Source organism: Notothenia coriiceps, unplaced genomic scaffold (assembly GCF_000735185.1).
Source record: "Notothenia coriiceps isolate Sejong01 unplaced genomic scaffold, NC01 NC01_scaffold00037246, whole genome shotgun sequence".
Classification (NCBI taxonomy): Eukaryota; Metazoa; Chordata; class Actinopteri; order Perciformes; family Nototheniidae; genus Notothenia; species Notothenia coriiceps.
Genome location: NW_011369947.1, coordinates 686,902 through 704,160, shown reverse-complemented (window position 1 = coordinate 704,160; position 17,259 = coordinate 686,902). Strand labels below are relative to the sequence as shown.

General features: G+C 40.2%; 1 protein-coding gene across 1 annotated transcript in view; it reads right to left on the bottom strand.

The window, feature by feature from the left end:
• The window catches only part of glis1b (GLIS family zinc finger 1b), a 62,612-nt gene extending 45,722 nt beyond the window's left edge, over positions 1-16,890 (bottom strand). The window contains exons 1-2 of the mRNA XM_010795443.1: positions 16,796-16,890; positions 16,391-16,708 (exon numbers count right to left, since the gene is read on the bottom strand). Coding sequence (XP_010793745.1) covers positions 16,391-16,670 — 280 coding nt within the window. The 5' untranslated portion in view covers positions 16,671-16,708; positions 16,796-16,890. The remainder of the gene's footprint in view (positions 1-16,390; positions 16,709-16,795) is intronic.
• Positions 16,891-17,259: the final 369 nt, after the last annotated feature.

Here is a 17,259-nt window from a genome sequence, read left to right as displayed (position 1 = left end):
ATCGCAGAAGTGCTCACTATCACAGATTTTTCAGATTTGTGAACAATATTTGAGAGAAATGGTTATTTTGTGTATATAGAAAATGTTTTAGATCTTTGAGTTCATCTCATGAAAAATGGGAGCAAAAACAAAAGTGTTGCATTTATATTTTTGTTGAGTGTACATTATAGCACACAACTACTGAAATGAACCTCAACAGTACATGAACAAAGTAGGCACACGTTGAAATATCTGTTTTATTAATGAACAGCCAGCCAAACTCTTTTGAGAGCCAGGGAATGAGCAGCCATGCTCCTTTATTGATTTATTTGAAGTCCACTGACATTCAAACAGAGTGAAACTATAAAAAAGCAGTTATAAGGCACTTAATGATCTCATACATGCAAGTGTAACATACACAGATTAACACATAGGACTGCTAAGTGTAAACAAGGTAAATATAGCTAATGCCAGCTGTGCAATAAGCATGTATACAGGCTAGTATGGCTAACGCATTTTCTCAGTGAGTTTAAAGATCTCCACATGTCATCACATAAACACAATACATGTTACTAATCCTTACAATGTACGTGTAAGGCTCACACTTACACTTACAGTCATTGCTTTCTGACCGACTTGACTCTTTTACTCTTCAGGCTGCATAGGGAAAATTAGTAGCAGTCTACTGCTGCTATTCAGTTTACTTTCTCCTACTTCCTGTACCCGGTCTCCTGTCTAACCTTCAGTACAAATTTTACAAAAATATAAAGGTGCAAATATGAAACATACAGGTCAATGTCACCTTGCTATTGGTAGCTGAACTGTCAATACCCCAAAACATATTCTTAGATATAAATACCAATTTGTTTTTTATTTAGACATAATTAACACTTATAGTTTCATGTCTTGTTACATAAGAATAGATCATATTTGTTAAGTGTTATTATGGGAGTATTACTATTCTTGTGCTACTACTGTCTTATTAGGCCCATATTGAGCCGAGCAAGACCCAAACTCATGTACAACAACTTCCTTACTTGCAATAAATAAGCACTAATTAGAGAGTTATTGAGGAAAATCTCTCAACTAATGGCCTATTATTTGTAGAATATGGTCATGTAGAACAAGGCATTAATAAGTGTTTCATAATGACTAATAAAGAGCCAATATACTGCTAATATGCATGTTAATTAAAAACTAGTTGATGGTGAATTTGTGTGACTTTTAATGTAACTCGGAGCGCTGTTGGAACGTGTCGTTCAGATGTTCAGAGTGTATTCTCAGCAGCAAATATGCAGTCACTGTGTGTAAGTTACGTTTTTCGCAATATTATTTAATACATTGTTACAACTAGCACACATTGACACTAACTCCTAACATTAGTTTTAGCCTGCTTTCATTTCATTTGTTGTATACATGTGCATAATGTTACAGACGTGTCAACATCATCATCTCTTACATTGTCAACTTTACTAATAAACAAGGCACTAGATTTTTTGTGTTATGATGATATATTTAGGTTAGATTTTCCATTTAGTTTTTTATTTTAGCTTGCCAAGTTAGCTATCAGTAGTTATGCTCCATCAAGTGTGCAAGTTAAGGTGATGGAGAACGCCACTCATAATGCCTTGTTTCTCTCTAAATGTCTTTTTATACCTTAGCTGTGTTATAATATGGCTTTTTGTCATTGTGCAAAAACATGCTATACAAATGAACTTGCCTTCCCGTTATGTAAGCATGTGGTACTGGCAAAGAATGCAACAATGTTTTTAAATATCAATATTTGATCCCTTTACACACACAGATACAATATAGAAGCATTGATTTTTTTCAGTTTAATAATGCATCGGATGTACAGTGAATACGAGTTTCATAAAGCAGAGGCGAATATTTTTCTCCTTTTTTCACCCTTCCTTTTCCCCATTCCTATTAATATATAATTAAATAAATAATCACAACAATGATAAAATAAATGTGTTTTTCAGAGCTATGTAAAACATAACAATGCTCTACATGCTCCCTCAGAACGCGAACATAATCATAAAATGAATGCATTAAGAGGAGTTGTGTACGTGCTACAGTATCAGCCACATTTACTGTATAAGTTACAATCTACTGATGTCTGACTTTAAACTTTCTAACATTTCAGCCTTCTCAAGAAATAATGTCGTCTTTATCTTCCTTTAATAGTCACATTTGAAAATGATTATTCATCAGACCCAGACACAAACAAGTCATTGAGAGATGAAGCTGAACCTTTATGATAACAGTACCCTGTGATGCTATGATAAGCTCTTGTACCTGTTTATTCGTTCAGCTGCTGCACCTTGGATGAACTGTAAGCTTACACCACACTTGTTTTCCATCTTAACGCTCTGTCTATCAGCGCTGTGCCCTTACACCTTCAGTACATGTAGCTGAGTGCAGGTCTGTGTGGAAAGTGCTCCGATGGTAACCTCTAAATGCATTCCAGACCTGGGCATTCTTTCACGCCTACTCTGTCTCTCCCTGCCTCCCTTTCAACCTTTGTTTCATAGTGTGATGGTCACTTGAGGTCCACCCCCCCTCACACAGTCCTCCACAACAGGGACTACTTTGTTTAACAAACTTTCTCTCTGCTGATACTGATGAGGTTAATTGGAAGCTGTGGGGAGAGGGTGAAGCTACTCTCAACATGCGTAGAGATTATTCTAGTTCAAATAATGCTTCTAGCTTATTCACAAAAACAATGATTCAGAAGTTGTGAACACTTACCTTTCTGAATTGAGTCTATCAGGTCTGTGTTGAATGAGATGAGTTTGTGGTCTATCTTCCATAAGCTTAACTTCTTAAACAATACTAAGGAAGATAAATGATTTAACATATTATTTACCAACATGGTGACGACAGATTGGTTCCTTTGTGACCTGTATATTTTAGAAGAAATCTGTATATTGCATGCAAGATTCAGCAAAGACTGTTCCGCATCAAGCAAACCAGAAAGGTACAAAATGAATTTCTTTGCAAAATGTATTTTTTTTTCTCGTGGCCCACTAGCAAATGTCCTCCAAAACCTATGATATATAATATATGTATCAAATAAAAAAAATGGTGTATTGAAAGAGTAACCTTGAAAAGATGAATGTTTAATGGGCAGAAAGTTGAACCTAACCAGTACAATGATTTGCATCCTTTGGTTACTGATGGTGAAATGAGTTGCACTATTTCTTTGTTTTGTGTTTTACTCAGTGAAAGGTTCTAAGAATATATTCAGAATATAAAATCATATGGTTTTTAACCACATAACAACAAGTTACAGTACACATAGTATTTAAAGAGAAAGGTGGACGTGCAACTGGACAGCTTTTTTGTCACTTTAACTTGAATAAATTCACAGCATTTGCATTTCAAAAAGGGCAATTTTGGGTTTTTACTTATAAAGACAGAGGGCTTGTGTTTGTTGGCCCTCTCCTGTCCTTCCTGACAATTTGATAAAACAGTTCAGTTATATTGGGGTCTGCTTCCAGACAATAGCCTCTACCTTCTTTCTTCCTCATCAAAGGACTGAAGGTGTCAGAGATGTGACATGTACCTGTGAGATCCTCCGGCCTCTGCATGGCCTCCTGACACATCAGCAGAGAACCTGGAGAGGGGCAGTGTGCACACATTTAAAAAGGCCGGGTTAGAGTAACATTTAGTAAATTAAATTGCATTTAGTCATACATGTACTGTAAGAATATAATGTATGATTTGTTAATCATGTCTGTGTGAGTGTCCTCTGTCCGGAGGCATCAGAGCGTCTGTGCTGCTCTATCAGAGTTTATGAGGCGGGGGTGGCATTTGGATGTAAATGACATCAACAGCACTATAGAACGAGGGTGTCCTTCATTTCCTTTTTACTGTCTGTTAGATGTTTGATTGCTCCTGGGCTCGTGAAAGAGGGGAATCCTTGTAAAAGTTAAGTGCCGTGGCCTTTGTGACCTCCTCACCTGACATCCTGTCCACCAATCACTGCTCAGCCTTACTAAAAGTTTAAACCAGAGAAAGGAATAATAGAGCTTAGCTATTTAAAATCCTTCAAAATTACAAGCTATGTGTTTGAGATGCAAGGTACTAATTAAAAAACATATATGCTAAATGGATTTTACTGACTTTTTTCTGTATGTTATTTTGTCTAATGGGCATAAAAGCTGGCAATATTAGTTATCTAAAGTTATGTATACATACAGTGTTACTTACCCAGCTGCCGTACACTAAAGTTCTACATTTCTTAAATCACAGATCTTTCCCAAAAGTTTGAAACTGCCAGTGTTCACATCCATGATTAAATGTTTGTAGTCTTCTTCTTCCCTTCCATTGTTGTCACATTAGTATGTTTCTTCGCACATAACAGCTACTAATGTCAATTAGTAGACACGTGCAGCAGGATGAGAATCATGTGTCATTATAAATAAATTAAAAAATCCACTTCGAAAGATCTGGCTTCACAGTGTTGGTGATGATCTCCACTCCACAGTGCACTTTTATATGTTTTCTGACAAGAATCTTTTACAATTTCAGTAATAAAACTATCATGTGGGTCAAACTTTTAGACTAATTACGGGAAATATTTTTTTATAATGTCATTGCATGCATTAAGATTTACGTTTATTGGAACTAAGAAGCCTAGACCAAATCAGGAAAATCAATTGTGTTGACAGGGTAGTGTCTGTGGAGGTCTGCCTCCGGGCCGAGCTCTGGTACCATGATGTGAAGAATCTTGGTCTTCCTCAATATTTCAGGCCAGCAAATTGTAACGGCCCGTCCACACACAGGCATGAAAAAAATCTTTCAAAGCTTCGCCGAGCAAGCATCGTGAGCATCAAAAGTTGAGCAATGTTCAACTTTTGATGCTCCCAATGCTTGCGAAGCTGGCATCAGCCAATCAAATCCCTTTTATGCAAATCCCGCCAGTGCAAGCGCTAGCCAATCAAACCGCGTGCAAGCTGGGAGAGCCAGACCGCAGTTAATTTCCTCATATTCCAAATGAGAAATTACGGTAGCAAATCACCCGGTTCTTTACGACCAGAACTATTTACCGGGATACAAACCGGAGGAACCAGGCATGGAGGGAGGTGGCAGAGACAGTGGGTGAAACTGGTAGGTTTTCGCCTGTTTGGGGAGTTTATATCCAGTTTACTTAGTTTTAACATTGCTATTGCTTTGTATGTCGGGGGCGGGACAAGCTTCAGACACGCCCAGCATCAAGATTTTTCAAGATTTATTTCATGCCTGTGTGTGGACGGGCCGTTAGGGTAACGAAGGCTTAGTGGCAGATTCAGTAGAAGCAGTTCTTTAGGTCAGGCGGACGGTTCTTGAATCGGACCATAGTGAGAATGACACATTTGGCTAATTTTCCAACTGATCCGGGTTGCTTCCCTATACTGTGACAAGATTGTCTGGATTAAAAATTAAGTGTTGAAAAACGTTTTATCAGCTGGTTACTCAGCTACCTAGCTTGCAAATTCCACCATGCTTTCATGCTACACTGGTTACTTAAAATGAAATGTGTACAGGTTGCCAGCGGCAGGAAATAAACGACGGTCCTGCTGCCTCACTTCATGCCACCAGGATACTATGGAGCAGCCCGCTGCTCTCCTGTCAGCAAACTGCTCTCTGAGCTGCAAAGAGCGTCCACGAGGTGCGCTAGCTAGCTAATTATTAGCTTTTTGGTGTTTTGATAAACAATACATTTATCAAAATCGGTGGAAGTAAACAGAAAAGGGTTGTGGTTCAGAAAGGAAACCAAGTAGCTGATCGTTGATTTCATAATAAAGGAGAGACATACACCTGTATGCATCAATGGAACTGAGGTGGATAGTTTTAGGTTCCTGGGAATCAGCATCAAAACAATCTGATGTCATCTCCACCCTTGAAAGAAAGTGACCAAGTTCTAGTCAACCTTTACTGTATCGAGTTGTGTTTGAACCCAAATGCAGCCAGGAACAGTTGGTAATGACGTTTAATGCTAAAACTCAGCAGGTACAGGATAGGACAGGAAATCACCACGGGTAAATACAAGTCCAGGCAGATGAACCGGTGAGGGACAGGCAGGAGGAAGGTGGAGGCCAGGCAGAGGATTGGGAAGCCAGTAGTTAGGAGAGTTGGAAACACCACACAACGCAACTGGTTTTGTTTAGTGTTTTCTTCAGTCGCATAAAGGAACAAGAACTTTTGTTATTTATATATTTCTGTGCAACTCTGTGCCATAGAATATATGAGTTCAATTAATGAACTTTGGAACATTATTGATGGCATGCCTCACTATATTCTCCTACAGGGAATGTATAGCCAGTTACTGAGAGTTGGGTAACAATTAAAGGTTAAACAAATGTCAGTGCTACGACAGGTACAGTAGAGAGCCTGACACCGTGAGGCTTAAGGGACCGAAGAGTGTGATGCAGAACAGTTATGTCAATGTTTGAGTCACATTACTTTACATTGAGTATTCATTTAGTGTGTGTGTGTGTGTGTGTGTGTGTGTGTGTGTGTGTGTGTGTGTGCGTGCGTGCGTGCGCGTGCGTGCGTGCGCGTGTGTGTGTGTGTGTGTGTGTGTGTGTGTGTGTGTGTGTGCGTGCGTGCGTGCGTGCGTGCGCGTGTGTGTGTGTGTCTGTGTGTGTGTGTGTGTGTGTGTGTGTTTTCACTGCCTCCTGGATGACCTCCTCACCAAGTCATTAGTGTCACCCTCACAGTATAACTCCCCTGGTATCCTGAGTATTCCCTGGACCTTATTGGGAATTGCGGAACTTGGAATGAGTGTTCCTCAGAAGAATGGACGGCCTCCTGCCTGCTTCAAGAGTTCAGAGCTGTGCTGAACTTTTGAACTTGGCAAAGTATGTTTGGGGGCAAAAGGCAGTCAGGAAAGTCTGCACACTGTAATCCCTGTGGACTTTGACAGCAGTGAAACAGAGAGGATTTCCCATCCTACACCAAAACAATGGCTCCTGTTCTGCTGAGTGTGAGTGTGCACACTGCAAACCATGTCAGCGGCATTAAAATACATAGAATAAGTAAAGATGATGCTCTCATGCACAGACAGTTATAAGTAGTATATATATATATTATTCAACATAATTAAATCCATTACGTCCAGATTGTACAAATTCTATAATACAACATAATGATTTGTATCACTAAATATTCATTTTCTGAGAATAACTCAACTGTAATTTACTAACCATGCTTCAAGAAATCTATGGATGGCCATATCTGCAACTGTGATGAATACAAAAATAATCCTGTATTTTACATTATTATGATTAACGATTGAAAAAGAATGGCATCTTCAAATAGTGAAAAGCGTTGTCAATATTCAGACCTAGTATCTCCCCCCTTGCTTGCACCTAGCAAAAACAGATTTGATAGTAATCCCTTAAATTAGCGCATGTCCAATGTATTATTCATGAGATAAGTTGGCCTGTAGCACTGTAAGTCACTCACCACGGCAAAAAAAGAACTTATTATAATCAGTTTATTTTGTAACAGAGACGTTATCACCATAAATGTTTTTTAATTCACAGTTTAACTTACAGTTTGCACTTGTTAGTGGGCCAACTGATTCCTGCGTGGAAACACGTCAACTTCAGAGCTCTGAAACATACACTTAGTTTGAACTTTTATTTGAATGACTGTGGGAACATCAATAGGAAGCCCTACACCACAGATTTTTGTAGTTTGTGTAAGCTTGAATTAAAGTTGTATTTTGTTAGTTAAGCTTGTGTGCCATGTGTGACTTAAAGTGGACAGTATTGGTCGATGCTTGACCACATAGCTACTGGCTAGCTACTTAAAGTTATCACCATTATGCTGCAGTGATGTGTATTATATCCACCCAAGTTTCAGATTCATCTATAGTTCATGTATTACATAATGCTCAGTGGTTTATTATAAAAAGTTCAACAAGTCCTCCAACTCACGACCAAATGGGCCGATTGTTCAGGCCCTTATTACGACCAAATATGTTGTTTGTTCAAGCACTTAATAAGTCCTATAATTACGTTTTAAAGTGTTCGCCCTCTAGTGCTCCCGTTGAATGCAAACGTTACAGATGGTCGTTTATTCACAAATAACCCTCTCTGTAAAATNTATAAGGTTGCTCTTTAATGTCCGTCGGTCTTAAGTGGGCCAAGAAATGCTGTCTTGAAAATGGCCTATGGTTTTGTCCTCCTGGTGGCCGTACCCCCTCCACCGTCTCTGTCACCGCATTTAACCATCAAAAGCGGACAAACCTCTAAATATAGGTCAATGAATCAAAATTGTAACGATAACGAAACATACAGGCCCCCGCCTCTCTAAGTACACTAACCAACAACCATGCCGCAAACGAGCGTTTTTTTAGCGGTTCGAAGGTCTGTGCGGGTAGTAGTTCTAAAAAGTTCTAAAAAAGTACGGACGACACACCTGCCCGGCAATGATGATGTAGTCGTCAAGTAGAGAAGTGACACTATTTGTACACTCGTCCCCCCTTTTCATTTTCATCTCCATGAGTCTCAATAATCCTTTGAGTAAAATGATTTTGATGTTTTCATAAACGTAGTTTTATAATGAATTTAATGGATTTCAATTTTCATGAAATGAGGTTCCAAATTGATTGTCCGAATAAATTCACAACTAATATAGAGTGTAATAATTAGAGTAGACGTTTCATGGATTACCGGGCAGGTGTGTGTCGTCTACTTTTTTTAGAACTACGACCGCACAGACTTAGCCGCTAAAACGCAGGTTGTTGGTTAGTATACTTAGAGGGCGGGGTGTATGTTTCGTTATCGTTACAAATTTTGTTTGTCATTTTGACTATATTTGAGGGGTTTGTCAAGCTTTTGGATGGGTCAAAGTGGGTGACAGTGACCGGGTGGAGGGAGGTACCCGGACCAAGGAGGACAAACCTGTGGTCTGGCTCTCCCAGCTTGCACGCGGTTTGATTGGCTAGCGCTTGTACTGGCGGGATTTGCATAAACGGTATTTGATTGGCTGATGCCAGCTTCGAAAGCATCGGGAGCATCAAAAGTTGAACATTGCTCAACTTTTGATGCTCACGAGGCTTGCACAGCCATGCTCCGCTCCCCACAATGCAGTTCGGCGAAGATTAAAAATCTTATACGTCACCCCATTCAAGTGAATGGGCGAAGCTTTGAAAGATTTTTTTCATGCCTGTGTGTGGACGGGCCGTAAGAGACTCTCTTGAGGAAATGATTAAATGGGATTGGCTCAAAACAGCCCTTTCACACTAAAACAATGTGTCCTTGCAGCTTGTTTAGGGAGGTCAGTGAGGTCCTGATCCTAATGTCCTAATCTCTCTCCTGCCATTTCACTGTCTCTTTCTCTGTGTCTCTTTCCAGCTGACAGCTGCGAGGACGCAGTGAGCTCTAGCAGAGGCAGCGCAGCGGCGGACGGCCGTCTTAACTGCCGCAGTCAGAGTGGATTTTTCTTTGATGAAACACAGCAGCGTCGAGCCAAGAACAGCAAGTGGCACAGACGAGATGTAAATCAAAAACCTACCCGTGTGCTAAGTCATACACGGAGAGGTCTGCGAGAGGAGTCGCTGCTGTCTGAAAATGCATGAGTAAGGCAGACTCTATAGACATGTGGTCAGCTGTGGCATGTCTGGCGATGGGAAAAGAATCAAGAGAAAAAGTCTCTTTGTCTTTGCTACAAATGGTTAAGAAGATACAACAAATCTGGTGTAATACACAAAGAACTGGCAGTTTATTCACCTCATCAGCAAAACTGCAGTGTGTGAAACTTTGTGAGTACTTCTCGAGGCAAAGTTTAGACTAAAAATAACATTTTATGATGACATATGTGAGCCAACTCTGCAGCTTTTTCTTGACTAAACTGAGGCCCAGAGCACATTTCTTCTGGTACTCCAGTGATATTTCAACACTTAATTGAAGCAGATAATATTTTTGCTGCGTGATTTATCTGCAGAATGAAAAATATAGTCCCTTCGGATACAAAGAGATGCAATAGTCATGCCATATAAGTTTAAGGACATTTAACCTGGCAGACAAAGCCTAGAAGGTTGCAGTGCTAAAACCAAATATGTGTCTCTGTTTGTTTTTGGGTTCAGAGTAAGACCCCAGAAAGAGCACAGGGCTTTGAATATTTGTAGAAGCAATGGATTCCAATTTCCAGTCCCGTGATTTACATTGGGAAAGAGACATCTGTAAATCAGCCAAATCTTTTTGAGGTAAATCCACTTCCCAGTAGGAACACTCGAAAAGTGCTTATTTAAATCATTAGGTACTAAAGGTTTTAAAGTGTGCAAATGGCTGAATCCAGAGAGCGGCTTGGAGGTGGGGTTTAGGGGGAAACGCTGGTCCTCTTGCTCTGTGGGCCCGTAGATGTGGAAGATTCCTGAATGATCTGGGTTATTTTAATATTTAGTAAACGAGACATCTTGGCTTCCGGCCACTGAGCAACTTCTATAAGAAAAGCTGGCTCAGGCTTGTCTTGAACCAGACCCTAGTTTTGCTGCTACAGGTTTGGACTGTCTGGAACAACTTTTAACTTTTCTCCCACTTCTCTTTATGTGTATGCACACGTCCTAAAATTCTATGTTACCAACTCCGCATTCAGGGCATCATCCTTGGAGTTTGTGTATCTCTCACCTGGCAGGTTTTCGTATTAAAAAGGTAACGTCTGGATCGCACTCCTGTTGCCGTGATCCTGCCTGGTGCCTTCTTTATTATTTTTAACGGCACCCGGTAGATCGTTAACATCCACCTGGGTCTATCCCTTTATTTGTATTTTCTTTATATACATTAGAATTGTTAGCATTTGGATGGTGTATGTTGTGTAAATGTATCATCTTTTTTAACTATACACACGTTCATCTTAGGAAAGGGATTCCTCTTCTGTTGCTCTTCCGAGGTTTCTTCTGTTTTTTCCCCGTTAATTTGGGAATTCATTGGAGTTTCTTTGGGAGTTAGAGTTATTTGCCCGCTGCAAGAGTCTAAGAATAAAAGGTGTTGAATGCTGTACACACTGAGACAAATGTGTAATTTGTGCTACACATGTAAGCTATATAAATACATTTCACTGATAAGAATGGCCAGGAGTCCGCCTCATTTGCTGTTTTTAGTTATCCTCCGACATCAATGGTTCATACATCCACGTGTTCCATTTTGCAACTTCAGAGGACTAATCAGCAGATATTCCAGCAGAAACAGTCACGACCTCCAATAACTCTCCTCCTCTCCCTTTGAATACAACCTCAGTCGAGTTGATGCAACACTCTTCTCTTCCTCCGCCACTTATCTCCGGTTTCCACACACGTCATGCGTACTCCCGGCCAAGTTTGATTGAGGTGATTCAGCCGAGCAGATGCCAGACGAGGGGTGTTCTCCCGCTCTCTCTCTCTAGTGGCTGTGACTCAGGAAGCGCTCTCATTCCATTACCCAGCATTCCCTCCTCGGCCAGACTAGACGTTTACGGGAATACCGCTGCAGAATCATCATCACCGGGCTCCGCTTTATGAATCAATGGAACATGCTGCAAACATTACACCCTGCAACACCCTTCCCAAGCAGCACCCTCACATTTACCCATAACTCACTGCTGAGCTCATGGTATACACAAAAGACGTGGGCTGAAGAGATCTCTTTTAACTCACGGGAATGTACTGACTTGCGAGAAGTATGTGACTATCTCTTTTACTTACATACATAAACAGGCCCGCATGTATAGTTCCACATGATTTAGAAGCACCAATGCAGAAAGAGAGGATGTCTGGATTTGTGCAAGTCAGTTGTTGTTGACGAATTCTATGAGAAATATCACTGTGTGTAACTGACAAATAAAAGCAAAAATGTACCGTATAATCTTTTCACAATCTGCTGAAAAATAAAAATCTCGGTTAACCTCGGCTGTGAAGCTAAGTGAACCACCAGTTCAACAACAGGTCAAATCTCTTTTAGCAGCAGTGACAGCAAAACGTTTCCTCTGAGGTTTGATCCGTCTTTTACAACATCTGGGAGGAATAGCTGCTTTAACCTTTTAGCAAACTGACCGCCAGTGTTGTGGAGATTGTAGAGGTTAGACTTTTAGCTGTACTCAATAAATATATACTTGGTGCTTGAATTATTCCCTTTTCCAGAGAGGAGTTCAGGAGAAGTGGAAGTGATTTGGTGTCGACTACGATTCATCATGGAAAAAAATGCTTGACTTGAGATAAGCAACTATTAATATATTGTTGCAATCCAAATGTTGAGGTGCAAAACCAGCATTTTTATATATTGTTTACCGAAGGATTTGAATATCAGCCATAGTACATTTTCGGCTTTTACTAGAGTAAAAAAATATCAAATGTTTTAAGGGAAACGTAGAGATGTGGTTCTGGCATTCACCAATAAGACACAGGTTAGTGCATTTTACAGCTTTACTTAATAAATACAATTAAACATCTAGACATGGAAACATAATATCCCAAAAACATTTCTAAACAAGTATTTAAAAAGAAATCTATGTGCAACTCTAAGCCCATTTAATATTTCAGGATTAAAGAACACAATTTTTACTATTATACTCATTAAAGTATTGCAATGTGAGCCGATACCTTCCTTTTAATATCAGACGTTCATGTTCACATAGGAGGACATGTATGTTGATGTTCAGCCAAATACTTATTTTTAAGATGTTGGAAGCAAAATGCTTGGGTTTCACCTTTTTAACAAATTGGAATTGAAAAATGCAGATTGCCAAACCACACTATGACACCATAGTGAATTATTTGAATAGTCACAGCATGGGAATATTACTTTTATAGTGCTCCAAAAGGAAGGTCAAACAGAAATGGATTCAAGATCATAACAAAATTCAATATGACGCCCCTATAATTATAATTGTGGTCAGCCTTCCCACCTACATCATCTGCTGAATCATTCCCCATCAAAGACGTAGGATCAATAGTCCCATTTCTTTTGTATTTTCAGCATTAAAACAACACGTTAACAAAGCACCACTACTGTGAAACCACAACTTAACAGACCCTCGAGTCCTTGACAAAGACCACCGATTCAGCAAAATGGGTTAAACACTGTCACAACTGGCTAACAAGTCAAAACCAAAAGGAAAATACTGCGATCCAGGATGAATAAACAATATGAGCGTGCTTCACAGCCAGACTTAAAGCAATTATAAGACTGAAGTCCACGGTAATTTAGGAAATCCAAAACCCCTTGAAACTGCTGAAGCAAACATTTTCCCAGAATTATAGCTGTAAAAACATTTCTTTATGGGACACAAATCTGAAGATTTACCCAGAAGAAAGCACTAAACAACGACCCACATTTTTAAATGTGAATACCAGTTATGGGTAAGACTGAGCACCATATTTACGAGTACTTTGATAATCATTCATTAGTATATTTTAGCAACATTTGTATTATCCATTATCAGAGTGTATAAAAAAAGAGAACATTTTGCTTTTAAAGTGAAGTTAAAAAACTGAGTAAATGAATGCCAGCTGCCCGTTCCCCTCTCCATAAAGAATAATAATAAACCACATAGTTTGATTAGAATAAGTGACTTCACCATAAGCTCTTAATGTGTTTCTCACACACAACCAAAAGTATTCACAAGCTACTGCTAAGCTGTCATTAAGCGTTTGACACAGCGGAGGCTCAAAGGAGGCGCAGTAATGGTCGGTTGTTTCTCATAACAGTCAGATTATCGCCCCGCAGTATGACGTCCACAAAAGCTTCTGGGGAAAACATAAGAAACCAAGTCATTTGGAGGATATTCAACATGGGTGCCAATGCCACTTCACCACAAAAAAGTGTCAATGTGTGGCATGTATGTTTAGTGCATGTGTTTTGCTGCTGTGCTTGCATACAGGTGTGTAAATATTTGTATGTATGGTTTTATAGAAAACATGTCACGATGATGTGTGCATAAGACAAGAAACAGCCATAGCAATGTAAAAAGTTCCGACAATGATAAAATCCAAATATCCATTACTCATCTCTTTACTCGCTGAATCAACAGACCTCTGCATTTATCTGAGAGGGAGTTTGGGACTGCGGAGCACTCAAACATTTTCCTAACATAAGCTCACACACACACACACAGACTTCACACAGCTCCGTCCCGGGACAGGAGGAACTTCAGACAGGTATCGAATGATGCTAGAGTACACACTCCTTTCAAACCTGATATTCTTTTTCAAGAGAGGTCAAGTGTTTTTCTTTGCAGGCTAAATATTTTCTTTGCTGGTGGGCACTAACATTTATAGCACAGTGCACTCGCAGTGTAAGGATGATCAGACGCTCATGAAGATTAATACACACGGTTTCAAAAACCTACACACCAGATGTCATGTATGCCACTTTGATTTGTATTTATTCAACATAATGTAAAGAAATTATAATTAATTGGATGTATGCTAGGGATAGCTGCAATAGCAGAGCAATGGTGAGGTTGAGTAGTCAAAGCAAGTGTTTTTACTACATTTTGAGTTGTTTACTTATATATTTTAGGATACCTGGCGTGTAAACAAAATCAAATCCAAGCCTGTGGAAAGTTCAGCTCTGTAACTGACTGTTATTCACTTTCAATTTTTCACTCAATTTTACATGTATAAAAACACATAGATGCAGAAAAACTGAAAACACCTTAGATTTGCATTTGTGAGAGTACATTGAAAAAGAAATAGAGGAAATCTGAATGAGGGTCTCATAGTGCACCATCGTAAACTGCAGCTCCTCTACCAGAAAATATTGAGTCACTTTTATTCTTCTTATGAGTATTACTTTTACACATTTTGCAATCGCAGGGTACACAGTCAAATCTCCCGTCTGAGGTAAGTTCTTCCTCCGGTGTCTCACTCCCACCAGGATTAATATTACACTGTGTGTTTGTGCAAAGATTCCTTTCAGTATAAATCTAAAGTAATGGTGGAGAATGCAGTTTAAACCCCAGCTCTGTCCCCAAATGGGAGTGTGTAATACGATCAGCCTGAAATGAGGCATGATACAAAAGACTGATGAGTACTGAGATCATTTTCATACTGCACTCTCACCATGAGAGACTATAAAACAACAGCAAATGCCTGGAATACAGCTCATATTCATACAGGATAGAGGTAGGAGTACAAGTTAAACTGAATAAGAAAATCATATGTGTGCAATATGTTTTAATTTGTAATTGGATCAGTATGTGTGTGAGGAAGGAGATGTTGGGTTATTTTCTCGCACTCCTCAAGAAGGCGGAAAACTATTTGAATTCATAAACCCACAAGAAATGTAAGAACTATCACTCACAGACTCAGAACCAAACAGACAGATTTTCCGCAATGTCAATCTGCTCAACATAACGCACAGACGCATAACATACTCTCGCGTTCCCACAACTTACGGGAAGTGAGTTCAAAAGCGTTGCGAACACAATGACACGATTCATTCTGGCCGGGATGCTGCGGATGGAGGGCTGATAGAGCTCCAACAGATCTCAAAACTGCTGAGACGCATCCAGCAGACATATGGTTTGTGTTTAACGAGGAGAAACAATAATCAAATCCGTTGATCCTTTTCTTGCTGCGAGGATGATTGCTAATATAAAAGTCTGTTCCGTCTAATCATAATTTAGGACGGGGCTGTAATTACCTCCGCCCTCCCTCTCACAACAACACTGTCTAAACAGGATGGAGCAGCAGGGACTCAGCCCAGTTTCCACTGCATGACATGTGCTCATTTCATCTGTGTAATTGTTTTGAAATTATGATTTTCACTGATGAGCCAAAGTCAAAGTTTATTCTACTTTTGTAAGGCAATCGTTTAAATAGGAGCCATTTGAGCATAAAGAGATGTCCACGATTAATATTATTCAAAGTTTGAAAGAAAATGTGATTTTTTTCAATTAATTATTATTGAAAATGTTGTTTTAAGCTGTCCAAACTTGAAGATGCCAAGCTCTCCATATTTACCTAAATGAGCCAACGTCACACTAATCCTCCTGTGAAAACGCTGCCATGACTTGTGAACATCCTTAGGAAACGCACTTACTTGGCAGTTTTTCCTCCGACTGTCCATCGCTCACATGGCCTTCGTGTGCAGCATTGACTTTGATTCTGGTGTTATTTATGATTTGGCCGAGGATACAAGTGAGATCTGAGTTTAATTAACAGACCTAATCCACAAACAGGGCTCTCAACACAAATACACAGCTGCTTCAAAGGATGCTCTCGAGGAGCCATGTGAAAGCAACATTATTGTTGGACTTTATCTCAAATAAACCTTGAAATAATTGGTCAAATTGGCAAACCGAGCGAAAATGTTATTGTTATCCTTACAGTTTGTTTGAATGGGGTCAAAAATAATTCCATTAAATGTGACTCGATTAAATCAACTTTTAAACACGTCAAAGCATCAATAAAACGGGGACTTAAGGGGCTTACCTTGCACGGGGGGGAGAGACAAGCAGGATCGCGGAGCTTTGGCCGCATGATGCGCCTTTTCTTCGGACGCGCTGAATCTCTTCTGGCTGGCGCAGTTCATGTGCGTCGGCGTTTCATTTGGGCTCCGGCAAATCTGCGATCCGAAACCACCGTTGCCGGCTCTCCACGAACACAGGTCCGCCTTGCTGCCGTACACGGAGAGCGAAAGGCCGGGAAAGTCTGAGAAAGTTTGGGTCTGACAGTGGCTCACCATCCCGAACAGCGCTGAGGGGTTCTGCATTGATCACTCGGCTTTCCCATGCAGTGCGCTCACATTACCTGCGAATGAACAATAATCAAATCACTGCATTCGCTTGAACAAGATTGGAGCAACTGGTGAAACTTCAAGGATTTGGTACCACCTACCTTATTCAATTAGCCAATGAGGAGCAGAAGCAAATCCAATTGCGCAAATCAGCATATTTATCACAGTGGGAGGAAGAGCGTCCTTGCAAGCCTGATCGATAGCATCCTCTCAGTGAGGATCAGTCATCAGCATCCCATGCGTCTCTCCCCCTTCCCCCTCCCCCTCCCTCTCTCTGATTGGCACCCGGCAAGGCAGCTCCACACTCCGCATGAATCCGAAGCACCAATGGAGAGTGTGTCCGTGTTTCTGTGGGAGGACAGATCTGGATCAAGACAGCTGTGTGTGGTTCTGAGCGAAGAAGTGCAGATTGCGAGCTACTGGGGTTATAATCTTTATGCATGTTGACCAAGCATTCAAAGCTCTATGGAAAAGAAAAGGTAAAACAAAACAAAAAGTGTTGTCCAAGCTTTGGTGCACATCGTCCTCGGTGGGAGATACAACTACAACCATTGCCATGTAATGT